General features: G+C 41.2%; 1 protein-coding gene across 1 annotated transcript in view; it reads right to left on the reverse strand.

Moving 5' to 3' along the window:
- The window catches only part of ATR (ATR serine/threonine kinase), a 1,835,177-nt gene that overhangs the window by 628,407 nt on the left and 1,182,780 nt on the right, over window positions 1-23,990 (reverse strand). Inside the window, exon 31 of the mRNA XM_044071973.1 lies at window positions 18,731-18,822. Coding sequence (XP_043927908.1) covers window positions 18,731-18,822 — 92 coding nt within the window. The remainder of the gene's footprint in view (window positions 1-18,730; window positions 18,823-23,990) is intronic.

Genomic DNA, 23,990 nt, shown 5'->3' on the forward strand with positions numbered 1-23,990 from the left:
GTGCCAATAGCTATGCCAACATGGTCCTTGCCTATTGGGAGGAACAGTCTGTCTTGACAAGAGACATTTGCTGATAAAATTCTGTTCTACAGGAGATTTGTTGATGACCTCCTTTTGGTGTGTGTGTGTGTGTGGGGGGGGGGGGGGCACAGAAAGTGAGTTAGAAGAATTTTGTATGTTTCTAGATACCACTACTTATTTTTTGAGGTTCACTCATTCTGTCTCCTCGACTGAAATATCTTTTTTGGATGTGACTATATTCAAGGACACTAATGGGAAGTTATCTTCCAGATTATTTAGAAAAGATGTAGAAAAAATAATGTCCTGAGTCGAGACAGTATGCATCCTACCTACATCTATAGGAATATCATAAAAGGTCATGCCATGCGTATATCGAGGTTAGATATGGAAGAGGAACATTTTGAACAGGATATGGGAATTTTTAGAAATGAATTGTTGCAGAGGAAATATCTGAGAAGTGAGGTAGATACTGTGATTCAGCAAGTTACATCTATGAGAAGGGTAGGGCAAAAAATGAAGTTATGTGCTCACCATAACGTTCCATCTCAGTAGTTATACTTAATTTTTGCTGCAGCCATATCGGATTCAAGCCGGAAACTTATTTTCTAGCATCTGCTCCGAGCTCTGAGCTCCTCCCCCTACCCATAATACCCCACCATCTCCTATCTTCCCTCAGATTGAGTTTGCTGCAACTATACACATTAGCAACTCAACTAAATAAATCTAACATGCTTAGTCACATGAAAAGATCAGTTGGACGAAGAGTGGGAAGTTTGCAGAAAAAATGAAGTATATGTTATGGGTGAGTACATAACTTCTTTATCTGAAGTTGTTAACTTCATTTTATCTGCAACCTGTGGGATAGGGTTGCCACCTTTCCAAATGCCCAAAGTGGGACATTTGTGCTACAAACATCAGATTTTGCAGGGCAAAACATACCCACGGCCAGTACAAAGGACAGAACTTCAGTTTTTTGCCTGAATAAAAGTCTATTCTTGTAGCATTTTAGTTCCTTATTCTGTTTCTTATAACATTTAGGTGTTTCAGATACAGAATAACTGTTTTATGCAACTATGACATAAAATATAGAAAATAATTTTGTCCTAAAATCTCAGGACATTTGCCATTTTTTCACATTTTTTGCAGGACACAACTGCCCAAAGAGGGACTGTCCCTCGCAAAGTGGGACAGGTGGTAACCCTACTGTGGGACAGAGTCCCCAGCTACTCAACAAATCCTGGGAGGCCCTCATGGAAGGATATTCCTGAGCACCGCAGAGCCAAAGGATGCTCTCCCTCTGGAAATCAGATCTAATTTGTAATGAGAGATGAAAGTATGAGAATTTGCCCAAGTTGCTGCTGCGCAAATGCCATCCAAAGGAACCTCAGACCAAACAGCAGCGGAAGTCGCCATGGACATGGTAGAGTGAGCTTTAATCAGACCAGGAGGAGATAAACCCTTGGCTTTGTAAATGTGTAGAATGCAAAGAGTGATCCATCTGGCTAAAGAGACCTTGGAAATGGCCTTTCCCAAACGAGGTTTGGAAAATGAGACAAATAATTGATCGGATTTACAGAAGGATTGTGTTCTATGAAGGTAGAAACAAAGTTGTCTATGAACATCTAACAAATGAAGTTTATATTCCCCTTTGTTCTGAAAATTTGGAAAGAAAACAGGCAGATTAATTGTTTGGTTTATGTTTGATTGAGATGCCACTTTGGGTAAAAATGAAGGATTTGTACAGAGAGAGACCCTGTCCTTATGGAAGACCAAATAAGGAGGCACGGCAGACAAAGCCTGCAGCTCAGAGACCCTCCTAGCCGACGTAATAGCCACTAGGAAGGCTGTCTTCCAAGACAAAAACTTTAAATCCACTGATGCAGCAGGTTCAAAAGAAAAAGTTACTAATGACTGGAGAACCAAAGTGAGGTCCCAAGGAGGAACCGAATCTTTGATGGGAGGATGCAGAAGAAAGGTGCCTTTTAGAAAGGCTTTACATAGCCTAGAAGAGGCCAGTGCAATCTTATTTTCACCTGCATGAAAATTAGAAATGGTTGCCAGCTGTACTTTCACCATGGAGGAACTAGCTCCTTGCTGAAAAATACTAGTTAAGAAATCCAACACCGCTGGAACAGGGGCTGTAAAAGGATCCAGGTTTCTCTGTGAGGCCCAGATTGAGAAACATCTCCATTTACTGCGATAGACCTTCCTAGTGGAATCTTTAAGAGAAGCCACTAGTATAGATTTTACAGGGGATGAAAGACCGGGAGTCCTGGTAATCATGGGAACTGGAGCAGCCAAGCTGTCAGCTTGAGACTGTCCAGATTGGGAGGGTAAGGCACCTGAAGGATGGGAGATTGGATCCTGGCAGGGATCCAGAATCCACGGAGGTGCTAAAAGATGAGACCAAAGGAAGGGGAACCAAACTTGACGAGACCAGAATGGGGCAATGAGGATCACTTTGCACCCGAGTCGGCAAGCTTTCTGAAGAAACTTCAGAATGAGTGGTAATGGTGGGTAAGCATATAGTAGCCCGGGGGACCAAACATGGACTAGAGCATCTCTGGGGGCATCCCCTGGTGAGGGAATCAGAGTGAAGAACTCGCTGCACTTCGCGTTTGAAGGACATGTGAAGAGATCGCAGCAAAGCTGTCCCCATGCAAGTAATATCTCCTCCACTACTGATTGTTTCAGAGACCACTCGTACAGCATCAGAATAGCCCGACTCAATCTGTCCGCGAAAATGCTGGAGTGTCCTGGGATTTGCGTTGCAATCAGAAACTGACCAGTGGAAATCGCCCACTCCCACACTCTCATGGCCTCGTGACACAGAGGAAAAGATCTGGTTCCCCCCTGCTTGCTGATGTACCAGACAACTGACATGTTGTCTGACTGAATTACAATCGTACCCAGAGGAAGAACAGTGTGGAAGGCTTTCAACGCTAAAAGCACTGCCCTCATTTCTAGAACATTTATGTGCAACTTGGTCTCTATCTGGGACCACGTGCCTTGGACTGTCCTTCCCGAACAGTGTCCCCCCACCCAAGTTGGGAGGCATCCTTGGTCACTGCGGCCTGGGCTGGAGATGATACGAAAAGGCGTCCTGCTGCAACATCCGGTGAATGGAGCCACGAAAGAAGAGACGTCCTGCAGGTGTGACTGATCCTTATCGGAAAATCCATGGGCAGGTCTAGCCAAGACCATTGGACAGCTAGAGTCTATTGAAGGACCTGCATATGAAGGCATGCACAAGGGAGAATAGAGATCGAGGCACCCATGGAGCCCAGGGCCCAGAGAACATCGCTTGCCTTTGGAAATTTGAGGTTCACGATTAGAGCGATGTGGTACCCGAGATGTAAGATCTTGTCTGGTGTTAAGAAAACTTTTAGCTGCAAAGGGCCCAGCCATGCCCCGATAAAGTCTAGAACTTGTAAAGGTTGCAAAAGGGATTTGTGAACACTGACTGTAATCCTTAGCCGATCTGCCAAGAGAAGAAAGTAGTCTCAGGCCAGACACAGAAGATGCTTGGTGGACGCAACGAAGAGTCAGTCATCCAGGTAAGGAAATACCTGAATTCCCTGAAGCCTCAGGTGAGGTGAGACCAAAGGGTAGAGCTCTGAACTGGAAGTGACTGGCTCCCAGCTGGAAGCGAAGAAACCCCCTGGAGCTTCTGTGGACCTTGATATAGTAGTAAACATCCTGGAGGTCTAACAAGCACATCCAGTTGCACTCTCGGAGATAAGGCAGAACTTTTATTTGGCGACAGGTTCAAGGTTGACAGGTTCAAAATAGGCCTTAGGTCCCCCATCTTTTTTGGCACTAAAAAGAACCTGGAGTAAACGCCTAATCTGGACTGGTCGAGGGGGACCGGTTTGATGGCTCATTTGTGAAGCAGCTTTGAAACCTCTAGAGCTGCAGCCTCCTTGTGAGCGGCTGTGACATCCTGGAGGCGTCTTGTAGCACTTGGCAGGGCAACAAATGGGATAGTACAGCCTCTGGATATTATTTGTAGCACCCAAGGATCTGCAGTTATGGACTCCCATGCCGCTGGGTGCAATGACAATCTCCCCTCGACTGCCTCCAGAGTAGGACAGTTGGGCAACCCCTCAGGGCTGCTGAGTGGGCCTGTCAGAAAAGGGTTCCCTAGACCTGAAATTTCTGGGACCCCCTCTACCTCTGGGTCGGCATCGATCCTGTCCCCCTCTGCCTCTGGGGGAAGAGTTGTCCTGAAACTCTCGGGAAAACTGAGATTTCCGAAACCACATCTTCTTTTGCCCTCTTTGGTTCCTAGAAAAGGACCACTGAGGGTTAGAGAAGCAGACCCAACGGCAGACAAAGTCTTCCCGCCTTTTTCACTCTGGACAATAGTGTCACGTACTATCTTCCCGAAAAGGGAGGAACCATCGTAGGGATCATTAGAAAATCACACCTTGAAAGGGTCCGCAAACTGACACAACCTGAGCCAGGCGTGACGCCTCATGGCTACGCCTGTCCCAGCCACCCTAGCTGCTCCTTCCATGGCATGGGAAAGGAGACGCATGGACGTGTTTGATACCGACTTCAGAGTCGACATTTTCGCAGAGAACAGTTGCTTGCCCTGTTGGAATAAAGACTCTGGGGGAGACTCAGCGATTTCCAAGACAAGGTCTCGCTGCAGCCGTATCACGTGCCAAATAGTTCAGCGCACGGATGGAAAAGGTCGCTGATGAATAAACGCGCTTCCCAAACCTATTCACTGACCTGGACTCCTTGTCTGGAGGGTGGACTGAGGAACTCTCTTGCGCCAGTTCCTTCTTGGTGGCTGCTGCGACCACCATAGCGTCAACGGGGGCTCCTTTAGACCAAGGTTGTCTGTCGGTGGGAGGAGAAAGAATCTTGGGGTGTTTGGGGATGGGCTCTACGGTGTCAGGCTCCTTTCATGCCATGTGGTGATAAGGTCCACCAAGGGGTCTGCTGGTGGGGACACCCAGGAAGTAGATGGGCCCATGCCAAAGGCATCCAGGAACACGGACTCATCCGTAGAAGGTTTTGGGGCTGACCAACCTCCCCTCTGGCGGAGGATCTCCATGATGTCTCTGAAGGAGACATCTTCGGGAGGTGACTTGGGGGAACCTTCTCCTTTATCTAAATCCGTGTCCTTAGTGAGGAACTCAGGTGAGTCCAAGTGCCTCCTTTTGCACTTACGGGGGCCATTTTCAGTGGGACTCTCTGAAGAGGACTCGTGAGCCGCGGGGGTTCCTCAAAGGGAATAACCTGGGGCTCCTCTGGCACAGGCTATCCCTGAGACAGAATGAAGGGAGTCATCACCAAATCCAGTGGAGTCTGGGTGGAATCAAGGGGATGGGCTGAGGTCTCAATCCCTGGGAGAGAACCCTCTCCACCACTTCGAACGCCGAAGGAGAGCATACCTCCTTAGCACACAGCAAGGTAGAAGCTCTCCCCGGGTCCGAAGCGGGGATCGGAACTGAGGCAAGGGTAGCCTGAGGTCCAAGGGAACAGTTCAGATCCGAAAAGGTCGAAGCCTAAGATGGATCCATTCCCTTGGGTCCGACTCCCTGTCCACGGCTCCGAGAGTCACTCGGATCCGAACTAGCTGGATCTGAGGAACTCAAGGTAACAGCCGGAGTCTAGGTTGGAGGAACTGTCAGCACCGTGCTACCTGTTCCAAAGAGTTTTGAATCCAAAAACCCCGAAGCAGCCGCACGGATCGGGGAAAGAGATGGGGTGGAAAAAGGGCATGGAGGTCCCACCTACAGAGGGAGGGGGGCCTGGCAAGACACCCATCTGTATTTGGGTCTGAATGATTCTACGCCTCATCCTGTCCATGTCCAAGTCCAATAGGCTCCGAGTCGATCGCGAAGAGGTGACCGACTCGGATCTAGCTGACCTGTGCAGGAAGGGTGAGGAAGGCCTCGGATCAGAAGATTCCATTGGCTCTGGTGAGAAACGGGGTGAATGGAGCCTTGGAGAAGTTGGTCTCAAAGTCTTGGATGGTGGAGTAGGGAAGGGTTCCCTATCCGGAGACCTCTTGCGAGGCCCATCTCTCTTCCTCTCTTTGTCTTCCTTGCACCTTTCTCTGTCCTTTTCTTTTTCTCTCTCGTTTGCTTTTTCTTTTTCCTTGTCTTTATCTTCCCCAACACCAGAACGAGCAGGAGGTTGAGTCCCTGTCTGAGTGGGTGGTTGGGTAGGAGTACCAAAGACCGAGGTTGTGGCAGAATCCAGCATGGAGGCAGGGAGAAGACCCTTGGCAACTAATTTGCCCTTCCTATCCCTGAGAGCCCTCGGGTTGAAGCCTGCACAGACTGTACACTGGGTGGATAAATGTGGCACTCCCAAAGAGATTACACCCAGAGTGTGACCATCAGCCGGTGAGAGCTTACGGCCACACTCTGTGCATTTTTTGAAAACTGACTTAGGCTGATCAGCCATAGTCTAAAAACTAATCGCCACTCCCTAAAGAGGGAACACAACACACTAGCATACACTTAAGGGAAGTGGGCCTAGAAACTACTCTCAGAATTTTTTAAACTATAACCGACGAACGACCACTTACACACAATATAAAAATAACTAACTTACTTATCCCTGAAGCTCAGAGCAAAGGAGACCACGATGCTCACTATGGCATGGCAAACAAGATCTGTGGGAAGATAGGAGATGGTGGGGTAATATGTGTAGGGGGAGAAGCTCGGAGCAGATGCTAGAAAATAAGTTGTCAGCTCGGATACGATATGGATCCGAATACCCACAGGTTACAGATAAAATGAAGTTAACTACTTCAGATCCATATATCAACAATACCCATGATACTTCTCTCCAACAGTTGAAAGAAAATTATACTGTTAAAAATCTGCCCATTCACTTAGAATATGCTGGGAATGTTAAAAAGGTACAAAATCTGATTGATAAAAACTGGTACATTCTGCAATCAGACCCAGAGATAGCTAGGATTGTAGGCCAGAGGCCAAGGTACTGTTATAAAAATAAAAAGAATCCCAAAATGTTACTTTGTCAACCAAAATAGTCCAAGGAGATGATTTATGATCTTAATAAATGTGGGCAATGCAGTGTCTGTGATATTTTGAGTGACAACAGGAGTTTCATACATCTTATAACAAATAGGAAGTATGAATTCAAAGTTAAGGCTAACTGTAAAACAAGGAATTTAGTATACCTGGGCTGTGTGTTTAGCTGGCCCTTCCTTCTATGTTGGCATGAACACTCGATCACTGAGAGAGTGGGTCAGAGAGCATTTGGCTGCCATCAGAAATAAAGAACCAGACAGAAGTGCTCTAGCCAAACATGTTATCTGTGCAGGGAGAATGCATCACTTCCAATTCAAAGTTATAGAATATATTTGTCAACATTCAAGGCTGGGTGACATGAAAAATAAACTGGAATTGAGACAGCTAAACTGGATTATTGAGTTACAGGCAGAAAAAGAACCAGGGCTCAATGATAAAACATCGAATAAGCCCTATTTAAAAACAAGACATTTATAAAATCTGCTTATATTGTTTATATTTTATTAAAAACTCTGCACTTGTTTTGTGTACATATCTCTTTTATTGATTTTTGCTTCACTGATGAAATGTCCGTTTGAGTATTAAATTGTGGGGTTAGCAAGCTGTAGTATGTTTCTGGCTAGATACCTATTAATATGCTGTCTCTAACTTCAGTGCTGAATAGATGTAATCAATTAATTAACAGCAACTTGGTAGAGCTTATGAAGTATATAAAGTGGTTTTAGCTTATGTTGTTTCATTCATGGTCTGAAGAAGCATCTGTGATGTGAAAGCGCTAACCGTATTAAAGTTTTTTATATTATTTGTGCCATGTTTCTCCCTCTGATTCATTTTGCTGAAGAAAATTTGTTTGTTGGTGTGAGAGGGAGTTAATTCAGAGTAGCTACACTATTGACTTTCATTGCTTTTGTGATACTATTTTTGGTGTTAGTCCAGTGGAGCATGGCAGAAGGAATCAGCATTGAACTGGACTATGTACCTAAAGAAGTAAGTGCCTCTCAAGCTGGCTTTGATAAGATGCTGCAGCAAAGTAATAATCCTTTATTAGTCTTTGAAGTTTCTGATGAAGAAATGAGATGTGAACAAGTAACATTTGATGAAAGAACTGTTAATAAGCTCACTCGTGAGTTGGAGCATGACTTGCTGAAGTTTAAGCAACTAAAATGGCAAAGGTTTCATTTTGAGGCATGTATTTCTCATAAAGTAATTCCGAGGGGTCTTAGAATCCTAAAAATGCCTGCCTCAGCAGACACTTTTCCTGAACTGCTGAAACACTGGCAAAAGCTAAATATTGAAACCAGCTTTAAATACATGGCTCTTTTAACTGACTTTCAGAAGCCTAGTGAGAATCTATTATTGAGAGATATAAGAAGGAAACAAGAAAAGCTGAGGTCCATGGTTCCAGTGAGTGTATCTGACAGTATGCTTTCTAATTTATGTGAAAATGTGACTGCACACGAACAGCACTTAAATCAGAAAAACAAAAAATTAGGGTGAGATCTAAGAGATTTCTCAAATGGACATGTGTTTACTTGGCCGGAGGGCAATGAAGTAAGAGAGGCACAGAATACTAATACTAATGCAAGTCTAAATGCTTCTGGCTCACAGGCACTGAGCTTTGAGACTGCAAGTGCTAGTATAGCACAGAACAACAACCCTAGCTCAAGAAGGGGTGAATATAATGCTCCAAATACTACAGAGGCATTAGAAGTAATAGAAATGCCACACACTTCGAATGTTTTAATCAGTAACAGTCAAAATGAAAGTTCTACGTCTGTTCAATCTGTAAAAAAGAAGATGGTTCAAACCAAATTAATGAAGCCCCCCCCCCTTTCCCATTCGTAAAATGGATTTGTTGTGAATGGGCCGGTCCAGCAGCAGGGGGAAGAAGAGAAGGCTGCCTTCCCAGAAAGGGGCGCTAGGAAGAGATTTGAAAAGGATGTGGAACATGGTGACAACATGAGAACACTAGTAGTGAACTTTTCTAGTAAAATGTTAACCAATCAGGAATCTATACTTGAACGTGGTTTGACTTTCATTCCAGCTTCAGAGACTGACTTTGTGAGTACTATATTGGATAAAAGATATTTTGCAAGCAGTGTTATGCTGGGATCTTTATTTGGCAGTAACAATTCTGAACTTTTTAATGACTTTAAAAACCCAGCTTATCTGTTCCTGACATGAATCCGGTTTTAGAAGTATTTTGCAATGTTTGTGAAATGCAATTGAAAGAAATGCTTAGTTTTAAAAGTCAGAATAATAAGGATAGATTTTTTAATTTAAGCAAGGAAGAGCAGACTGCTCTCCTTGAGTTAAGAAATGATGCATTTATTGTTATTCGTCCTATGGACAAAGGTGGGGGAATTGCTGTCTTTAATACTGAAAATTATGTTGCTTCTATGCAAAAAATGCTTAATGATGAAAAAGTATATGAGCAAGTCAGTTTAAATGACATAGAATTAGCTGCAGCCGTGTATTTAACTCATTATATGACTGTTTTGCAAGTAGTCTAATTTCTAAGTCTTTGTTGGACTTTTTTACTGTTACAAATCCTGTTGTTCCGCTGATTCAGGGGCCTTCCAAAACTGCATAAAGATAGATATAACCCACCATTCAGACCCATAGTGCCTGGTCAAGGATGGGTTACACATTCAATATCTAAATATGTTGAAAATAATTTAAGACCAATAGTTAGTACATCATCTTATGTACTGAAGGACACAAAACTTTTGTCTGATATTGATAGGACTTCTTGTAGTTCATTTGAACAATCAGACAATTGTTTACTGGTATCTATGGATATTAATTCATGTTTTACTACAATACCCCACACATATGGGTTAAAGGTAGTTAAGACTTAAAGCCTGCATAGCTCCCATGATATGAAAATAATTGATTTTCTATTTATGTTAATAGAAATAATTCTGGAAAATAACATTTTTCTTTTTGAACAGAAGTACTACCTACAATTGTTTGGCATAGCTATGGGCACACCATGTGCCAATAGCTACGCCAACATGGTCCTTGCCTATTGGGAGGAACAGTCTGTCTTGACACAAGACATTTGCTGATACAATTCTGTTCTACAAGAGATTTGTTGATGACCTCCTTTTGGTGTGGGGGGGGCACAGAAAGTGAGTTAGGAGAATGTTTTATGTTTCTAGATACCACTACTTATTTTTTTGAGGTTCACTCATTCTGTCTCCTCGACTGAAATATCTTTTTTGGATGCGACTATATTCAAGGACACTAATGGGAAGTTATCTTCCAGATTATTTAGAAAAGATGTAGAAAAAATAATGTCCTGAGTAGAGACAGTATGCATTCTACCTACATCTATAGGAACATCATAAAAGGTCAGGCCATGCGTACATCTAGGTTAGATATGGAAGAGGAACATTTTGAGCAGGATACAGGAATTTTTAGAAATTAATTGTTGCAAAGGAAATAGGTGAGAAGTGAGGTAGATACTGGGATTCAGCAAGTTAAATCTATGAGGAAGGGTAGGGCAAAATCAGCAATATCCATGATACTTCCCTCCAACAGCTGATTGAAAATTATATTGTTAAAAATCTGCCCATTCACTTAGAATATGCTGGGAATGTTAGAAAGGTACAAAATCTGATTGATAAAAACTGGTCCATTCTGCAATCAGACCCAGAGATGGCTAGGATTGTAGGCCAGAGGCCAAGGTATTGTTATACAAATAAAAAGAATCTTAAAAGGTTACTTTGTCAACCAAAAAAGTCCAAGGAGATGATTTATGGTCTTAATAAATGTGGGCAATGCAGTGTCTGTGATGTTTTGAGTGACAACAGGAGTTTCATACATCCTATAACAAATCGGAATTATGAATTCAAAGTTAAGGCAAACTGTAAAACAAGGAATTTAGTATACCTGGCAGTGTGTTTAGCTTGCCCTTCCTTCTATGTTGGCATGACCACTCGCTCACTGAGAGAGCGGGTCAGAGAGCATTTGGCTGCCATCAGAAATAAAGAACCAGAAATAAAGAACCAGATAGAAGTCCTCTAGCCAAACACGTTATCTGTGCAGGGGGAATGCATCATTTCCAATTCAAAGTTATAGAATGTATTTGTCAGGATTCAAGGCTGGGTGACATGAAAAATAAACTGGAATTGAGAGAGCTAAAATGGATTATTGAGTTACAGGAAGAAAAAGAACCAGGGCTCAATGCTAAAACATCGATTAAGCCCTATCTAAAAACAAGACATTTATAAAATCTGCTTATATTGTTCATGTTTCATTAAAAACTCTGTACTTGTTTTGTGTAAACATCTCTTTTATTGATTTTTGCTTCACTGATGAAATGTCAGCTTGGGAATTAAATTGTGGGGTTAGCAAGCTGTAGTATGCTTCTGGCTAGATACCTATTAATATGCTGACTTGAGTGCTGAATAGATGTAATCAATTAATTAATAGCAACTTAGTAGAGCTTATGAAGTATATAAAGTGGTTTTAGAGCTTATGAAGTATATAAAGTGGTTTTAGCTTTTATTGTTTCATTCATGGTCTGAAGAAGCATCTGTGAAGTGAAAGCGCTAATCGTATTAAAGTTTTTTATATTATTTCTGCCGTGTTTCTCCCTCGGATTCATTTTGCTGAAGACAATACAAAGAATGACCTAACTCAACAAATAAGGTTAATCTGCTAAACTAATGAAAATATTTATTGCAGAAATGCATATAACCTACAGTGCAGCAAAAGTAAAGTGACAGGTAACGTTTGGAGTAAAACCTTCAGTACAGAGTAGCTTAACTATGTATTGATTATCACAACAGGTGACAAGATATGCATCAGAAAACTTTGATTTTACGACACAAAAACAGGGTTACACCACCTGTCCCTCTGTGCACAAACAGTCCCTATTTGGACAGTTGAGTCCCACTGAAAAAAAACTAAAAAATGTTGAATGTCCTAACATATTTCCTAAGTACAACAATTATTTTTGTATCTAAAACACCCAAATGTTGTATGAAACAGCATAACCCATATGCTACAAGAATAAGATTTTATTTTGACAAAAAAGTGAAGTTCTGTCCTCTGTACAGGCCATGGATATGGTTTGTCCTGAAAAATCCCATGTTTGTATAAAAATGTCCCACTCTGTGCACTGAAAAGGAGGCAACCCTCCACAAGAATAATTCCACTGTCTCAAAAAATGTTCCTTTACTGTACACTTAAATGATCAGTGCTCGAGAATGCACTTTAAAGGAAGTTTATTCCAGAGTTTACCATCCTAGTTTGGTTAAAACGTCTCCTGTTGAAACAACTGTTTGTTCACAATTTAACTCTATAATCAAACTTTCTCCTATCACCTTCTCTGCAACACGCATCATCTCTCACTTTTTCCTCAAATCCCTTATTTAATATTATTACCCCTTCTCCAGTCTGTAATGATGAAAATAAAAATAGTGTGACGTTACAGGAAATGCACAATTTTCTAAGTAAACTTACCATAACAGCTGATGATGAAATGATCAATGGTGCAGCAGCCTTAGCTATATGGGTTATATCCTGCCATGGATAGAACAGCTGGCCTGCTTCCAAAAATTCTGGGGACCACTCATACACCTAAACTGTCAGGTATGTCAAGCGGAGACATCTAAAACACAAGTTTGGGAGCCAAGCCCTTCACAGCTTTCCTGCCAACAGAGAGAACGGGAGGCTGAGACCTGAAAGGACAGTGCTACTAAAAAGATAAAATGCTACTAAAAAGATAAAATAAACGGCCATACCCTGGCATAAAAAAACACAATAAAAGAAGGGGGATGGAGGGAGCAGCTTTTGCAGCAGTGATCATCGAACATCTGCTGTTACGGCAAGTTTATGGTAGATTACCCTAGCTTAGTAAATTTGTGAAGTGTAAGAGTCCAGGACCCCCTGGAAAATGGCCGTAATAAAGCCTGACCTACACCTAGAGAAGAGATCAAGCTTAGAGTGCTTTGTAAAAGTATATACAGAGGACCAAGTAGCAGTTTCCGGAATACTTCTAGAATCCAACCCTTTTCAAAAAGCCACAGATAAAGCCAAGAATCTCACCTAAGAGAGACATTCCTGACCCTTTGAAAAAGGCACTGCAAAAATAATCAAGTTGTCTATATATGGAAAAATGTGGATACCCTGCAGCCTGCAATGAGCTGTAAGTGCAGCTAGACATTTTGTGAACACTCTTGGTGAATAATCCAAAAGGTAAGGCGCAGAACTGATAATGTTGTGTGTGTCTGGATCACATCAAGAAACATCTGAAGTCTGGATGAACTTGAAAGAGGAAGAAGAGGTAACAGGTTGTGATGTGACACTATTTTGAATTTGGGCACTAGCACAAACAGGTTTAAGAAAGAGAGATCCAGAACTGGTCACCAGGCATTTTCTTTCATTGGCATTAAGAACATCCTTGAATAAAATCCTTCTCCACTTGTGAAGGAGGAATTGGTTCCATCACTTTTGGGTAGCATGTGATGAAGAACTGGTGGGAATAAAAAGAGATAGATTTGAAGGATAAGGAATGATCCCAGTCATCTGGAAACTTGATGACGGATCTTCAGAACCCATTTGTATGAAACTTTCTGGGAAATGAAACATTTAACAGCAGGGGCCAGGGAGACTAACCATTTACAGTCTTGCCTGTATCCATTACAGACATAGATGCCAAAGTTGCACTTAAACTGGGTTAGGGAGGAACATGGATAGAAAGCCTGTTACACAGAATACATACCTGTCTCCAGCAGGTCCTATTTATATCACAGGCAAAGTTTTTAAGTCTTTAGAATGAGTAATTCAGGTGCTGTTTGTTTCGCATATATGGAAGAGGTCCATCAGGGTGAGGTCTGGCAATACCTTGTATGCCAGGCATAGATCTCCCCTAAACAGCCTGTAAGAGACACAATACAGGGGAGGACCTTGAGGCAGTCTGCATAGGACATGTTACTTACACCCTGTATTCTTTTAGTGAAAAACCTCTGTGAACGTTCCACTTGCTGGACATGCCTGGTTAGGTACATACTAAAGGGGGCACTGTACTCAATGACAGGTCTTGTGAATGCCGACTACAGTGGAACAATGACCTCCTTGGACCTGGATAACATACCTTTATTTATAAGTTGTACAACATAGAATGATGATCTCGTTATTGTATACAAATGACGGACAAGGCTAGATTACGGTCTGTTTGTGTTCCCAAGTCCATGACTATTGGGTTGACTCTTAGGGGTGTGTAATCAATATAACAGTTTCCAGGGGTGGATGACTTCCCAAAGGATACTATTATGTATTTCCTTCTCACTTTGTTTTTTAGTCCATGGCTCTGACAAAACTTATTTGTCTGTGTCAGCCCTTCCTGGAGGACATTAGTGTTGATGGAGGATTCTATGACTATTCTTAATTTGCAATTATCTGCAAATTTATCAGCCAGACGCCTTTGACATTGGCCTTGACTTCAGAGAAGTAAATGCCAAAAAGGAGCGCTCCCAAAACCGATACCAGAAGGACTATGCTTGGGACTGGCCTCTTTGTAGAGGTGGACTCCCCATTTTCTAACTTATTGGGTTCTGTCTGTGAGCCAGTTGGCTATCCATCAGGTGATATAAGGGTTTATACCTACCTCTTGAGTTTGTCAACAATGCCTGAATGGGGTGTTGTGTTAAATTCCTTGGCCAAGTCAAGGTAAGCAGTAGGAACCGTTTTCCCCTCATACATTGCTTTGGTGATCTTCTCAAAAAAAGTCCACCAGGATGAGTAGGAATGACCTGCCCATGACAAAAATCAAACCGAATTGGGTCCAGTGTTTGGAGATTTCCTATTTCATTACTGCTCATTTCCATGGCTTTGCATATGACACTAGTGAGACTTACAGGTCTGCAGTTTCCAGGGTCTGTAGATGACCCACCTTTATGCAGAGCTGTAACTGTTGGTGTTCTCCACTTGTGAGGCACAAAGCCTTTTTGGAGGATATAATTAAATAGCAATTCCAGATGGCCTGATAGGTCATGTTTCATGCTATTTAGAAGGCATCCTGGGATACTGTCTGGGCCCACTAATGCAGTGTTCTTGGCTTGAGAGAGAACATTGAGGACCTGTTCCCTAGTGATAGTAAGGGGCATTACATTTGATGACATTTCCTTAGGAGAGGTTGAGGGGATAGACAGGGTTAAAGCTAGAGCTGAATTTATCTGCCATGAAGTTTGCTATTTCCGCTGGCTCAGTATAGGTGGCTCCATTAACAATGAGCTTTGCACACAATTGTGTATTGCTTTTGAGGTTGCAGACATAGATAAAGAATGTCTTGTGGTTGTCCTTGGCCTGGGAGGCCAAATTTACCTCAAATTCTGCTTTGGCAGACTTTATTTGCCCTCTAAGTTGTTTGTTAAGTTTGATATCAGTACTTTTATCCTGCTGGGTGCTACGCCGCCTACTTTATGTCATGATTGTCTTCCTTCTGTTATACAGTCTGCTGATGTGATTCCACCAGACTGACTCTTTTTTTGTTTTTTTTGTTAGTACTGTACTTCCTCCTACTGGGTACATCTGCTTCTATGCAGGTATTAACATGCTCGTATAGGACTTCTGTGAACAGTTCCGCATAGGCAGCAGTGTTCAGGTTTCATGTAAATTTTGCCAGGTTAGCACTTAACAGTAGGAAGTAAGCCTTAGAGTAGTTCCTGAACATTCTGGGGTTAGTTGGGGTTCTTGCCTTTATTTTTACTTGAAAGGAGACTGCTTTGTGGTCTGAACTTACCAGAAAAGGCATTGCACTAGGGGATATGCAGCATTACCCCAAATTAATAAAGACCAGATCCAGTATGTTTGCACCCTTCGTGGCATATTGACAATCTTGTTCAGGGAATTTGTGTTTACAAAATCCAGATGTTTCTGTGCCTGCATGTTTGTTGTTGTATACGACTCCCAGTTAATAGTGGGGTAATTAAACTTGCCCATAAATATGGTATTGGGTTGGAGGGTATGCTTCCAGTATTCTTCTTAAATGTCTGTTTAACTGTATTTTACTGAGATTGTTTTATTGTTTTTTGCCAAAACTGGATGTGCAGTTAGAAAATCCCTTAGAAAATTTTGAAAAGGAGGGGAGAAAAATCTTGAGAGATTCTCTGAATCAGCTTACCCTTTCTGATCACCTCTGCATCGGAGGGGCCATAAACTGAATCTCTACCCAAAGGAGAAATTTAAAATATAATTTTTAACATCATTTGGGAGATTCTGAGAATTCAGCCATGCAAACCTCCTCAAAATAGTACCAGTGGCCATAGCCCTAGAAGAAGTTTCAACAGAGTCATACACACACTCTAAACAATGAGTAGTGAGTGACCTGTGCAATGAAAGAAACTAAATAATTTAAAGCAGATTTTCCTCAAGTAGTGCAAATAAAATGTGCTTCATACACTCACAATTAGTAAGAACAAACTAACATATGAGCCTGACAATTCTGAAAATCAAAGTTGCAAAAGTATACACTTTTTTTTCATACTTAACAATAATTTTCCCATCCTTATTAGTAAGAGTAGGACTGAAATTAACTGCTTGTTTAGCAGCAGTGGGATCAACAAAAGCTACATTTGCTGGGTCAGAACAGGGAATAGTATAAAAAACTTGAAAGACTGAGCAACTTTTTATATATCCTAGCTGCCTTTTTAGGTGCAGCTGGCTAGCTATCAAAAAAAAATGCAGGCAGTAACACACACATCTTCTAAACCAGACAGAACAGGAGGAATAGCTGTAGGCTTTCAACATTTCTTCAGTAAGAAATCATAGTACTTTCTAAGAGACTGAGAAACCCAAGTGTTCTCCACTGAAAATACTGGCGAATTCTAGTACTAGTCTCACAAAAAGCAAAATCCCTGCAGGGAGAATAAGAAACTGTGCTCGCCTCTAAGTCTGAATCAGAAATCTCAGGAGAAAACTCTGTATCTGCCTCTTCATCTTTCTGCTCAGATTCAGAATTTTGAATCTCTTCAGAAAAAGAGGTATCTCTCTTTCTTTTAACAGAATCTACTTTACACAAAGGATCAATAACCTGAATTAAACCCTGATCGAAACACAGTAAACTACTCCTGTCTAAGGAAATTTGAGAAGGAGAAGACACATGCTTAGTTTTAGGTTTCTTTTTGACAGGAAAAATGGGGACAAGTGTCACTAATAGTGACAGCTTCCCCAGTAATACAGCATTCTGACACAAGAGAACCAATAAGAGTTGGTCTCTCTTGCCCACTGAGAGGACCCCAAGAGCCACAGAGGACACGACTAACCCCCAGTGCACAGTGGCTGTAAATGTACACCAGAGGGATCCAGGGTAAAAGACAAGTGGTCTGAGGAACAACAAAAGGTGACAGCAGAGTCACCCACCTGAGATTGAGGCAAACTGCAGCCTGTGATGGTGGCAAAGGCTGTTTGCTTAACTTTAGATTTGTGGCTAGAAATAGGATGACCATGGGCCATAGTTTGTTCCATGGTCAAGTAGAAAATGGTGCCTCTTTCCTGGGGAAGACAAACAGTAAATGCCAGTAAAAACTACAAGTCTTTAAAAGTCACTTTTTCAAACAAAAAACACAATAAAAATATGTTGCCAACCCTCAAAAGTAAAATAAATACAATTTTGCCTGCAGAAAAATGGTTTTCAGTTGCTTTACACACTTTTAAACTGACAGGATGAAAGAGTGCTCCCTTTTAAAAGTACGATATAGTCTTGTGACAGCCCATTAAACCACAAAACTCCTAGCTTTAAAATAACTTTTCTGAAGTGGAAAATGATAAAATAAAAAATTAATTTAGAAAAAGGAAGGTTTTTCTCCAAAGGGAACTTACCTGCCCAGCAAAAGAGCAGCACCAAGCCAACTGTTGCTCCTGGAAAGTCTTAGAGGCAAGTAATCTTGGTGGCAGAAAACCTCTGAAGGGCTTATTTCTCAAATTTGTCTTTTAGGCCTCTCAGCTTGAGCTGCCTGACAGTTTGGGTGTGTGGAAGGTGTCCTGAAGCTTTGGAAGCAGGTCAGTTGTTATACCCCTAGCAGGACACAACCCATATAGCTAAAGCTATTGCATCAGTGATCAATATGATGAACTTATCAGATTCCCTGATTTGGAAAAGTGCCTACTTATACTAATTACAATCACTACAGTCATCAACAAAAGTTAACACAAGCAGTTAATGAAATGTATTTTGAAATCCACAAAAATCCATCTTCAAAATGAATTACAAAACAAATTCTTTAACACAAGAGTATCAAGCTACAACTGTAAGACAAACTCTCTAAAACCATTCCTTGAAAGGGAATGGTGATAATGTTCTGCATTCAATGGAATAAACAAATTGCTAAAAACAAAAGTTTTGCTAAACAGGGGTGTGGCTACATTGAATGAAAACAATGTATCTGTGAGCTGCATGTAAGTAACCCTGCAGAACTTAAGTCAGATTCTGCAGTTTTGCTAAAAATGCTTATGCCTCAATCTCAGTGTTGCTGACATCCAGTCATATTATATGTATTGCAGCATATTATATATATATAAAAAAAAGCAGAACATTTGGGACAGTGGGCAACACAACGCACCTCCAGTTAATACTACATTGATCAAACGCGTTACCAAAAGACTATTGGGTTAAATACTAAAATGCTTCACTAAGCACACAGAAATACTCAAGCCATGCAACCACAGCATACCAGTAGCTAGGTACTCCTCCACTAAATCCCACTGCGACAGCTTCCAAGCTGCCTCGACTCTATAGGTATTGAGATCTGATGTCCATTCAGGTCTGCAATTAAACAAAGAAAAAAAAAATCAGTTTTTGTTTTACTATGTAGCTGCTACAACCTAACTGGTGATAACTTAATGAATTAGAATTCTACCACTATACAGTAAACAATTTTAAAACTCATACTTACAAAAAACAAAAAATGTCAGGAATCAGTCAAATTGGTAAAGCAAACTGATGTTTATACTAATTACTTACCATATTAATACAGCTGTCATTTAACTACAGTACTGTTCTTACAATATTAACAACTGATGAACAGTTAAGGGCTTCCTTTTAAGTCAAGCCATGGGACATTGCGTTCTAATAAATCCTAAAACATTGTGAAGGCAAGGGCTGGTAATGTCAAATTATACTTCATCAAAGGGTGCTCCTATGTTAGACCAATACACAATCAACAGAAAAAATTTTCAGTCAAAATGTAATTTTAGAACAGTGCCTGGTGGACCACTAAGGTGCCTAGCTAGAACAGCCCTGTAGAGCTGAGACACTTAACTACCATAATGAGACCTATACTACGTACCTCAGCAAAGAATTTGCTACTAACCATCCAGTCGTGATGCTTGGCTTTAAGCATGGTCAAAATGGTGCTTTCTTTGATGTGTTCTATACATAGGCAATGCAATGGGTTATACGGCTATAACACCAAGACGTCCTGTTTATGTGGTAAGATTAAGATCTTTAGTGTGGGTATTAGTAGTACCACCAATTTCATAAAAATGAATGGGTCTTTTAGTGCAGGGTATTTTTCAGCATGTAAAAGCAGCCAAATACTACCATGTAAAAGTCTGCATAACACAGAATATAGAGAGAGAGAGCTTTTGTCTGTCTGGACCGCTTAGGAAAATTATTCCAGCCATCGATTTTTATTAGGACTCTGACAGCATCTCTCTGGTTAGGCAAAATGTCTGGATAGGTACATTCTGAAGGGAACAAGGTACTCAGTGATAGGTCTAATGATGGATGTGTAGACAGGCACTAAAAATTTCCTGAACCTAGAAGAGATGAGCCTAGAAACTAAATGGGTCATTTAAAATGATTACCTGAATACGACTGATACATGATGGCCAAAGGATAAGTTGATGTTGACAAAGGTACCCAGATCTCTGATGAGTCTGCCAATTTTAAGGAGATGCCCTTTATATAGTATGAACTAAGAAGTCCTTTTTTTCCAATGAAAAACACTCTACACTTTTTGACACAGAGTTTGAGCCCATTATCGTGACACCGGGCATTGGTCTGGTCCAGACCTTGTTGCAGTATACAAGCATTGGTAGGAAAGTTCACAATGGCACTCAATTTGCAGTAATCACACAAAAACGGGAAAAGGTGAAAGTCCCACAGAAGTGAACAGTGGTCTCACAATGCAGCAATCTTGCACAGTCCAAGTCTGCAAACTTTGATCTCAGCGAACTGCAACAGACTGATTACTGTGCAATTATTTGTAAGGAAACTGATCCAACTCCACTGATACAGATAACAGAGACATTATCAAGATGACAGGGAGTCAGTTAGTCAGCTCACACACAGCATACAGGACAGGCTAAAGAAACTAAAGTACATCTGCATTCTGAATTATCTGAGAAGTGCCAGCATCTAACAAACAAGAACACATTTGGTCACCATCAGCCATAAGTTTAGGAATTGTGGCTCAGACCAAGAGTAATTTCAGTACATCATTTTATGTCTGCAGACTGTTTTCCTTGAGGATGTTCCCCTCCATTTAGGTATTTGGTTAACTCTCAATAAGCATAACAAACTGAATGAAGACATCAGATCCAAATACTAATCAAGGAAGCTTTGTAAACAAAAAAAAAAAAACAAGCCAAAAGCAGCAAATCTGTAAGACAAAATACCACAAATATACTTCGTCACTATATAAACAGAAGAATAAATGTCAGGTGCAGATTATGTTGTAAAAACATATAGGCTGATACCTAAGAGCATAAAGTGAATCACAGATAGAAATAATTATTATATCAGTAGACATTTAACTCTCCAAAACAGCCTTCTATACTAACAGGTGTGAATTTCCTTACTGAGACCTCACTCTCAGCATGGCTCCTAAGCAACCTTTAGCATCCATACCTGGATGGTGAGACCTCAAACGTTGTGCCCTGTTTTTAGAGGGTACACCCAGTCCCAAGCACACCAGGTCTGCCCCCATGTGATACACTGTAGAAATTGAAAGATAAAAAAATACTAAAGAAAGATAAAGTACAATCTTATTATATCTATGGGGCAAAGGAATCGTCCAGTAACAGGGGATTGAAAAAAGTACAATAAACCACTGTGGAGGGCCCTTATGAAGATCAAGTAATACAGCAATTAATCACAAGTATATATCTTACTTCACAGGGTATTCTATAGTAGTAAATATCTCTGAAGGATCCAAAAGCAGGAATCACCACTTCTCTGGAAAGGTTAAACAATCACATTTCATAAAGTACAAGTCTGCAGCTCAGAAATTCCAAATGAAGCCTGACTCCTGAGCAGAGATCCAAATATCAGTGCCTGGGTGAAGGTATACACTGTGTAAATCCGAGGAAGCAGATGAGTCAGCAACAATCACTTTTTATACATAGATATCAAAAGCAGCAGCAGCATAGTTACAGTTGGTAGAAGTACTGCTGGACAAGTGGATATGGATAGAAAAATTTAATGTTGCAGTTATGGTCCAGTGAAGTAGCACCCCATCCCCCTCAGCTCTTCAACTGAACAGCAAAAAGACTTCTACAAAGCTGCTGCAGGAATGCCAACTGGCTTCCTGCAGACAGTACCTAATTCAAAATCACTCCCCACTCTGCTTTTCAACTGAAGAGCAAAAAAAAAAGAGGTCCAGTCCCTGCCCACAACCGTTCATCCTCTCATTTTTTTTTTAAATTAAAAACTATTTTTTTTCCCTTTGAAAATGTTGCAAAATGCTTGCTACAAATGACAAATATAGCAAGCAGTTGCTACTGTTTATACCATGTAAGGAGCGCTACAGTGCTCAGGTTTTATATATATATATATATATATATATATATATATATATATACAGACACACACACACATTTTTTTTTTACATTTAAACTGTAGCAATCTGCTTATTACAATATAGAAAGCACTTTGTACAATTTAGACACACAGGGAGCACTACAGCGCTCGGTTTGACCGCAAATGCAATATTGGCTTTTAAAAGTCAGCATGCATTAAACAGCATTTGGGATCGGCTGATTGCACCCCTCCACAAATTTGTGCTCGGGGCAATTGCCCCTCTCTCCTGACCCTAGCTATGCTACTGGTGAGAGCCAGTGGTGTGCTTTTCAAGGATTCTCCCTTTTTCCCCCAGTGCAATGTGACTATACAGTTGGTATATATAATTTAAGGGAGGGGGGTTAGCTCTCCATTTAAAAAAAAATTTCCCCATTGTTTTCTCATCACTGGTTTTGATGGTTATTTTTCTGAAACCAGTGATTTGCTGGAATTTGATTTGATTGCTCATAAGTAAACCAGAAGCAGCAATGTCATCAAACTTTAACAGCCCTGGGCAACTGATGCTTGGCTGTGTGGTGACAGAAACAATGCAGCTGACAATTAATTTGGAGTGTGTTTGCCTGGTAGCTGCAAACATTTTTAATCACAGTAAAGGAAACACAACTGCTGATCCTTCCTTCTTGAGCTTGTGTAGCCCTTTTGGATAAAGCTGTTGACAGTACATTTCCTGGGCACCCCATGGATTCTGTCCCAGGAACAAAATAGGGAAATGAATAGACTGACAGTTCTCAAATGCTTTTTGGGAGGAAACATTAAGAAAACTTGTTACTGTGAAAGACCAAGGAAGTTTATTTTGCAAATGAGGCACTGAAGATTCAAAATTCAACTGTTGTGGTAACTAGAGACAGTTTTCCAAAAGAATAACTTCCGATTCTTTGAGCCACCTGGTGCAAAGGTTGGATGAATGGGTCTGCCATTGAAGTTAAAATCCCAAGGAGAACTGGGGTATTTAAAAAAGGCCAAAGATAGAATACCACCCTCAGGGACCACCTGGCAAGTCTGTGCTTAGCCACAAATCTGCTATCATGATATTGTGCAGCAGAGAAATGGTGGACAAATGCAGCTTGACTACACAGTAGCACAGGCTAAAATCAAACAGGTCTCCAAGGTAAACCTCAGATAACTCGGTCAATAGACCAAAGAGGTATCTAAGCTGGGTCAGAGATACGTGCCAAATCACGAGGTATGGTGCAGGAGGGTATTCTCCACACAGCCCAAGTCTTTATGACTTGGCAGAATACATTTGCATAGAAGGTGGTTGCAAAATGACCGTAAACTGATTTTTTAAAACAACTTGATTTTCAAAACTTTCATAACATAAAAACAACTTAAACTCTTGACAAACACACGTACAGGAAACACATGTGCTAGGAATATACTTACTAGCACATCTAAGGTGAAGAATGCTGACAATACTCATTAGTATCATATACAAACTAAATGTGGTAATCTTCTTTCAAAGTACAATTTATTCCATATCATCATCAATAATGCATTCATCTCCGAATATCTCATATACTTTTTAATGATAGATATTACCCACGTGGCAGGGGAGGCCTTTTTACTGAGGAACCTTTTCAGCTCCCTTGAATGGTTGCCTGACTGCTGCACTCTGGAGGAAGTCTAGGGGGTGCTTATCTCTGCACCCAGTAGCCTGGACATCCATCATCAAAGATGTCTGGGTGCAGAGAATAATTACTAGAGGCTATTAAATTCCCTTTTACCTTCCCCCACCCATTCAGTCACAAAAAGTTCCTGATGTACCACCCCATTAGAGGCAGGAAGCAGCTTCAGAGATAGAAAAGCTGCTAAGCGAGAGTCATCCAAGAGTTCCCAACAGAACAGTGAGGAATCTGAACTTATTCAACATTCTTTTTGGTACCAAAGCAGACAGGGGACCTGAGGCCCATATTGCACCTAATCCACAAACCAATTCCACAAACCAATTTGTCAAACACTCCAAGTTCTGAATGGTCACAGTTAAGCCCATTCTCCCTCTCTTGAGGCAGGATGATTGGGCGTGCTCAGTAGAGATCCAGGATGCATAGTATCACATAAAACTAGACAGATGATCCAGGAGATAACTTCACTTCCGGCTGGGACCCAGTCACTTTCAAGTCAGAACCCTT

Source organism: Protopterus annectens, chromosome 5.part0 (assembly GCF_019279795.1).
Source record: "Protopterus annectens isolate FY-2018-M chromosome 5.part0, PAN1.0, whole genome shotgun sequence".
Lineage (NCBI taxonomy): Eukaryota > Metazoa > Chordata > Ceratodontiformes > Protopteridae > Protopterus > Protopterus annectens.